General features: G+C 35.8%; 1 protein-coding gene across 1 annotated transcript; it reads right to left on the bottom strand.

The window, feature by feature from the left end:
- Nucleotides 1-1,075: 1,075 nt before the first annotated feature.
- Nucleotides 1,076-1,929, bottom strand: LOC145512209 (large ribosomal subunit protein uL30). Its single transcript, XM_081505829.1, has one exon. The coding sequence runs from the start codon at nucleotides 1,906-1,908 to the stop codon at nucleotides 1,162-1,164; it is 747 nt and encodes a 248-aa protein (XP_081361955.1). The 5' UTR covers nucleotides 1,909-1,929; the 3' UTR covers nucleotides 1,076-1,161.
- Nucleotides 1,930-8,281: the final 6,352 nt, after the last annotated feature.

Raw genomic sequence — 8,281 nt, 5'->3', positions numbered from 1 at the left:
CAGGGAGTTACAAACAAGATAAACCCCAAAAGACCCAAAGTTAGAGAAAGAATCTTTAAAACAGCAGCAAAATAATAACTTGTTCGGTTCAATGGAACTCCTTTAAGATTATAAACAGGTTTCTCAGCAGAAACCTTGTAGGCCAGGAGGAAATGGAGTGATATATTTGAAGTGATGATAGAAAAAAAAAAACAAACAGAACTTGAAACCAAGAATACTCTACTGGCAAGGTTATCAAGAATTGAAGGTGAGGTAAAGAGCTTTCAAGACAAACAAAATGTAAAGGAGTTCATCAGTACCAAACTGGTCCTACAACGTATGTTAATGGAACATCTTTAAGCTGAAAGGAAAGACCAAAAATTAATAACAAAAATCATATGAAAGTAAATATTTCACTAGTAAAGGCAAATATAAATGTCATGAATCAGTCACTTATAAAGCTGGTATAAGGACTTCCCTGGTGACTAGGATGGTAAAGAATCCACCCGCAATGCAGGAGATCCGAGTTTGAGCCCTGGGTTGGGAAGATCCCCTGGAGAAGAGAATAGCTACCCACTCCAGTATCCTGGCCTGGAGAATTCCATGGACAGAGGAGCCTGGTGGGCTACAGTCCATGGGGTCACAAAGAGTCTGACATGACTGAGCCAATTTCACTTCACTTCACTTCAAAACTGGTATGAAGATTAAAATACAAAAATAGCAAAATAACTATAACCACCATAATTAAAGGATAAACAAAAAATAATGTGTGCAATGTGATACCAAAAACATAAAACATGTGGGGTAATAAAAATATAGAATTTTAGAATGTGTTCAAACTTAACTTGTTATCAACTTAAATTAGACTGTTTTATACATAAACATATATGTCTATTATATGTTTATCTATATATAAATATAAATTTAAATATAAAACTTTAAAATTTTATATATAAAACTTCTATTTTATATAAAACTGTTCCATTTATGTATTTATATATAAAAGTGTTATATCAGGCTGCTATGTATATGTATAAAAAACAGTCTAATTTAAGTTGATAACGAGTTAAGTTTGAACGCAATCTTAAACTCTACGTTTTTATTTTTTTTTTTATTTTTTTTTTTTTTTGTTTCAATTGTTTATTAACTGACCAGATTACAAAAATAATCCTGGTAGATACCTTAGTTCATCCTTCTAATAAGCCTGTTGATCTGGTCTTCCCTGTTGCCAGCATCTCCACCTTCTACAAAATGGGTGGTCTTTTTCTTCATTCCACCTCGTGGAGAAGACAATTTAAAGGGCCACAGGAAGTTGTTTGCTTCTTTGAAACGTTTTCCAACGGTATAGATCTCATGAATCAGATCCTCCATGCAGATGATTCCGTATTTCCCAAGAGATCGAGCAATCAATGCGTTGTCTGTCAGGGCAATTCGCTTCTTGTTGATTTTGCCATAACCACGCTTATAGATCAATTCATTTACAGACTTCAGATTTGGGTACCCCCATGCAATGTATGGCTCCACAATTCTCAGCATGTTAATTGATGCCTTGTTGAGTTTCACAAAGGTGCCATTGAAGATCTGCCGGAGGCGAAGGAGCTGCAGCACCTTTCGAACCTTCGGGCTCACACCGTTGATACCTCTGATTCTGATGACAAATGCCAATTTGGGTTCCGCAGGTACATAGAAGTTGCCGGCTTTTCGTGCCATCCTAGCCATTCGAATTTCAGTTCTGTACATCTGTCTGTATTCCTTGTGGTAATGCTTAGCTTTTTCATAGATAAGCTTCCTCCTTGCCTTTCGAAGCATCTTTTGGGCAAACTTCTTTCTCAGGCGCTTGATCTTAAGCTCTGCGAAATTCTTTCGCTTTTTCTTAAGGGTTTCTGGCACAGCAGGAACCTTCTTTTTCTTCTCTTCGGCAACCTCCATGGTTCCAGCCGGGAAAGAGGCAAACTCTACGTTTTTAGTATCCCACATATTTTAAGTTTTTGTTCTCACATTGTACATCCTTTTTTTTGTTTACCCCGTTTATTAATCACGGTGTTTATTTTTATTTTGCTATTTTTCTCTTTTATTCTTTATACCAGCTTTATATGTTGTTGTATGTAAACCTCATGGTCACTACAAAGCAAAAACCATGGTGATAACACAAAAGGTAATGAGAAAGGAATCTAAGGACAACACTGCAAAAGTCATAAAACCAAGTAGAAGAAAGGAAGAGAGAGGAAGAAAGACCAAAACAACGAGATGGCAATAAGTACATTCTATCAATAATTACTTCAAATGTAAACATGCTAAATTCTCTAATCAAAAGACATATAGTAGCTAAACGGATTTAAAAAAGTCTCGTTTATATACTGCCTGTAAGAGATTCACTTCACATGTAAAGATACATAGAGGCTAAAACTGGAGAAACATAAAAAATGTTTAATGAAAATGAGAAACCAACAGTAAAATGGGGTAACTATATTTATATCAGACAAAATAGACCTTAAATTAAGACTAATAAAAGACAAAATAAGCATACACAAAGATAAGGGGATGAATCTAGCAAGAAGTTAGAACATTTGTAATATTTATGCACTTGATGTAGAAGCACCTAAATAAATAAAGCAACTATTAACAGACCTAAAGGAAGAAAGTGACAGGGGGAGTTTAATATCCCACTACATCAGTGGGTAGATGATCCAGGCAGAAAGTCAATAGGGGAATAGTGGTCATAAATGATACATTATGCCAGAGAGACTTAATAGATGTTTACAGGATGTTTCATCCAAAAGCAACAGAATGTACATTCTTCTCTAGTTGGAATATTCTCTAGGACAGATCATATGTTAGGCCTCAAACATCTCAATAAATTTAAAGATTGAAATCACATCAAAAACCTTTTTCTAACGATTGTGGTATGAACTTAAAAATCAATTGCAAGAAGAAAACTGGTAAAATCACAAATATATGAAGATTGAGCAACTGACAAACAAATTGGTCAACAGAGAATTCAAAAGAGAAGGGAAAAAATGCCTTGGGAGAAATGAAAATGAAGTACAAAAACTATGAGCACTTACACCATAAAGATATTGCAAGGATTAAACAGGCACATGTGAAGAGCTCCATGTTTACTGGTAAATCTTAACTGAGTTTCATTCCTTTTCCCCTCAAAATTTTGTTGTCATTATCGTTCAGTCGCTGTCATATCCAACTCTTTGCGACCTTGTGGACTGCAGCATGCAGGCTTCCTTGTCCTTCACTATCTCCCAGACTTAGCTCAGATTCATGTCCACTGAGTTAGTGATGCTATCTAACCATCTTCTGGTCAGATGCTATCTAACCATCTGCCATCTTCTGGCAGATGGCACCTCTGCCACCCTCTTCTCCTTTTATCTTCAGTATTTCCCAGCATCAAGGTCTTTTCCAATGAGTTGGCTCTTCGCATCAGGTGGCCAAAGTATTGGAGCTTCAGCTTCAGCATCAGTCCTTCTGATGAATATTCAGGGTTGATTTCCTTTATGATTGACTGAGTTCATCTCCTTGCAGTCCAAGGGACTCCGAAAAGTTTTCTCCAACACCGCAGTTCAAAGACATCAATTCTTCTTCACTCAGCTTTCTTTATGGTCCAGCTCTCATATCCATACATGACCACTGGAAAAACCTTGGCTTTGAAATACAAGGGATATTTTATGTATTTTTATTTTATGGTGCGTGACAAGCTAAAAGATGCTTGTATATCTAAGTTAATTCAAGTTTTGGTGAAAATTGAGTACATACTTTCAGGACCTAGATCAGGTGTTAACTTTTTACCAGAATGAGAATGTGACATGTTTCTTGAGAATCCAAGATTGACAAGGGCCAGCTTCCAGCCTTTGCTATGTCTTCAGGCTGATGGATAGCTTTTTTCTTTCCACCTGTATCTCTAAGAAAATTTACCTTTTATAAGTTTCTAGTCACTGAAAAGTGGCAAACAACTAGAGTTTACACATATATTTCTGTAATAAATGATATAAAAATGATTCTCTCAGATGTGAAGGGTGATATTTCTGTACATATTTTAAAGTATTCAGGAAACTAAAGTTGAATAAATGGAATAAAGTTAACATTGATTCTTCTCCTATTGAGTGAAAGGCTATAGTTTGTCAATACGATGTTTTAAAATTTTCCCCTATATTTGTATCCATTTTTGGTTTCCATTCTCATCTTCTCTAACAGCTTTGAGAGAGGCCAAGTGAAGTATAGCTTTATCAGTGATTCCTTTCATGTTACCTTTAAATTTTTTCCTGGAAACAGAATTGCATTCCTGGTTGACTATCTGAAAAATTTAAAAGGAAAAAACCTGACCAGCATTCCTAAAATACTAGTTTTATGAAGACTTTATGTTTTTCCTCTTATTATTAGAGAAGAACAGACTGTTTGGGAATATAAAGACTGATTTGCTTGATCCATGAATTGAAAAAAATAGGCACAAAATACAAGTTTTCTTCTGAGTGAACAGTAGTAGTAGTGATAGTTGCTCAGTCATGTTCGACTCTTTTCGACCATATGTACTGGGGCCTGCCAGGCTCCTCTGAACCAAGGAATTCTCCAGGCAAGAATACAGAGTGGGTTGCCATTCCCGTCTCCATCTTCTGAGTGATGACCTTCCCACTTGCCTCTTTGGAGTGTAAAGAGTGATGATATGAAAGCAAAGTCATCTGTCCAAACTGAGAGTCTCCTAAGCAATGTGTGTATGTGGGAGAGGGGATTTTAAGCATTCTGATATTCAGAAATGCCTTTATTTTGCTTTTACTCTTTACCATGACTTGATGGGATTTAAACGTTTAAATAAATTTCCCTTAAAAATTTAAAGGTCCTCCACCTGCTGATTACTGCTGGTGAGAAAGTAGATATTAATTTACTTCTTCTTGTATGAATAAAGAAAGCTGAGCACTGAAGAATTGATGCCTTTGAACTGAGGTGTTGGAGAAGATTTTTGAGAGTCCCGTGGACTGCAAGGAGATCCAACCAGTTCATCCTAAAGGAAATCAGTCCTGAATATTCATTGGAAGGACTGATGCTGAAGCTGAAACTCCAATACTTTGGCCCCCTGATATGAAGAATTGACTCATTAGAAAAGACCCTGATGCTGGGCAAAATTGAAGGTGGGAGAAGGGGACGACAGAAAATGAGATGATTGGATGGCATCACCAATTCGATGGACATGAGTTTGAGTAAACTCTGGGAGTTGGTGATGGACGGGGAGGCCTGGTGTGGGGTCGCAAAGAGTCAGACACGACTGAGCGACTGAACTGCACTGAACTTCTATGAATAGATAACTTGCCCTTTGCTAACTTTGGAAATCCTAAGGAAGCTTTCTTCCACGGTGTTCTTTACTTTCACCAGTGTTCTCTAATTTGGGGTCCTCTTAATTTATTCCACTGTTGTCCTTTATTCTACCTACTCTCTGTGGGCCCTTTCAACGGGCCTGCCTATCTCTTCAACTCTGAAAAATGGCCTTCTAGTTCTTCTTTCACTATTTACCTCCCATCCGTTTCTTCCATTCTCTCTTCTTGAGGTTTTACTGTATAGACATTGGTCTTCCATAGCTCTTGATTTTTTGTCATGTTATTCTTCTCTTTATCCCTTTTCTCCAGTCCTGATCTTTGCCTGTCTTATCTAGTTTTAATTTCACCAATAAGTCATCTTAATCTCTATTTTCTCATTTTTCATACCAGCCTATTTCATGGATGTAATATCTTCTCAAATCTCTATGAGTATATAGTAGAACATATCTAAACCCCTTCTTTTTTATTGAGACAAGTAGTTCACTTGATTAGCTTTTTTAAAAAAACATCCTTGTCCTCTCCATTTGTGATGCTGCTTTTTAAAAAAGTCAAATGTCTGGTGATATTTGTTCTTTTGTTCATATTTAAGAAAAAAAAACTTAAATTGATTTCATAGAGGACTCTTACTTCTGCTACACCATAAAGCTACACTTTAGGTTGCTTGAATGGATCGTATGATGGCAGCCTATCCCTCAAATACAAAATAAGAATGGACCTTGGCAACACTACTCAGCAACTTTAGGTCCTTTATATAGAGGCTCAATTAAATATATATATATATATATATAAATGATAAACATGCATTTTTTAGGGTAGAATTTCCTGCCATGGTAATATAAAGAGTTCGTAAATTTTCTCTGCAAAATATAAATATAAAACTGAGAAAAAGTGTGAAAAATTGCTGTGTTACCACTCTGGAAATCAGCTTAGGCAAACAACCAATTCAGAAATGTTTATTCATAGAAAGTTGCTAGAACTTAGAGTAAGATGTGTGGGAATCTATAGCTGTTGCCTGAGATGGCTCCTAGACCGCTCCTATTCCTCTCCTCCTTGATTCAGTTTGCATATGAGTTTTATCAGGGTGGGGTTGGCTGTGAAAACAAGAAATTTTGCTCCCATTGGGCCAGATTTTATTTGGATCAGAGAATGAAAACTCATGGCCACTGTCCTTGATGGAAAAATAGTAAAAAAGAAAAAAATAGTGAAAAACAGAAAACAAGTAGAGAATACACATAGCTCTGTTTAGATTGAAGTTGCAAACCCAGTTAGGGGCCTGGACCAACTACAAATCTAATGGAGATCCAGGAGCTGAGAGAGCCATAGAAGGATTAAACAAGCTCCCTACATGGCCTTGAATAATGGGAAGTTCCTATTCATGAGCAATTAAAAACCTGAAGGCATATAACTTGGATTCCAGACCTGTTACATGGAGAAAGCATAGGGACATAGATCAGTGGAGCACAGCAGGGAGTCCAGAGATACACGGATACAGAGACACTACACACAGTCGCTTGATTTTCAACAAATGTGCAAAGAAATTTTCAGTGGAGAAATAATAGTCTTTTTAAAAAATAGTGCTGGAACAATTAGAAATTCATATGCAAAAGCATGAATCTCTGTTTGTAAATCACACCTGATTAAAATTAAATTAGAATGGAATACAAATCTGTATGTAAGAGCCACAACTATAAATTGCCTAGAATAAAACATAGGACAAAATATTTCTGACCTTATTTAGGTAAAAATTCTTACATAAAATGCCCATGAAATAGCATTTGATAAATTTGACTTTTTCACCAGAATTAAAACCTTTTCTCTGGAAGAGGCACCACTAATAAAATGAAAAAGGAAGCCACAGAGGCACAGAAGATATTTGAGAACTGTGTATTTGAAAGGTAATTTGTATTTGGAATATATAAAAACTGCTTACAAGTCACTAAGAAGAAGTGTAACAGTCAATTAAAAATCGGGTAAAATATTTGAATAGACACTTTGCAAAAGATGATATGAAAATATAAAACTTTCTAATAAGCACATGAAAAGACAATATCATTAGATATTGGGGAAATGCACATTAAAACTACCGAGTCATACACTTAACATACCCTTTATAATGGGCATCATGATACCTTTCAAAAAACTGAACGTATCATATTTTGGTAATTATTTGGAGAAACTGGAACCCTCCTACATTGCTGCTGGCAAAAAAAAAAAAAAAAAAAGGTGCAATCACTTTGGATAACAGTTTGTCAGTTTCTTAAAAAGTTAAACATATATTTACCATGAAACCCAAGTCAGCTTCTAGGTATCTACCTCTTTGTCTTTTCAATTCTTCACAAATTTATTGTTTCCTTGTATAAAAAGTACAAAAGCTGCATGCTTCGGTCACTTTTTTGAGTCTCATATTTTTTATGGACTTCCATATGTACAAAATTAAATCTGTCTTTTTCCTGACTTTGTCTTATGTTGACTTAATTATTAGATCAGGCAAAGAATCTGGAATGGAAGAAAGGTAACGTTTCCTGTCTCTGCCATGGCACACACCTAACACTGAATTGTGCTTGGTGAGATGTGATTGTGGACACCAGGTCTGACATCTTAGACAATTTCTCCCCATGACCAGTGACATCATCTTTCATTAAGATTTTTCTCTATTTCTTCCTGATGAATTTATCCTTAGAATAAATCTGCTTTCAACTTCCTAAAGCACAAAGTTTCAGAACATGAGATGGTGTGTGACTCTTTATTGAACTGCCCATTCTTTCCCTCAAATCTGGCACAGTTATTCCCATGCTTAAGTCATATATTAGTCTTTACATCTAAAATTGCTTCCTTCATGGACTCCTGCTTTTCAACTTTATTGAGATATAATTGACATATGACATTATGTAACTTTGAAGTTTACAAATTGTGGGTTTCATATACTTATATATTTCAAAATAGTTACCATAATAATCTTAGCTAACACCTCCATCATGTCAAATATT

The sequence above is a fragment of the Giraffa tippelskirchi genome, chromosome 7 (genome assembly GCF_054371585.1).
Source record: "Giraffa tippelskirchi isolate mGirTip1 chromosome 7, T2T-mGirTip1v1.2.pri, whole genome shotgun sequence".
In the NCBI taxonomy this organism is placed as follows: domain Eukaryota; kingdom Metazoa; phylum Chordata; class Mammalia; order Artiodactyla; family Giraffidae; genus Giraffa; species Giraffa tippelskirchi.
The sequence above is the reverse complement of the archived record's forward strand: the minus strand, read 5'-3'. Positions and strand labels throughout refer to the sequence as shown.

Coding starts and splice junctions, on each gene's coding strand:
- LOC145512209 (XM_081505829.1), bottom strand. CDS start 1,908: ATGGAGGTTGCCGAAGAGAAGAAAAAGAAGGTTCCTGCTGTGCCAGAA.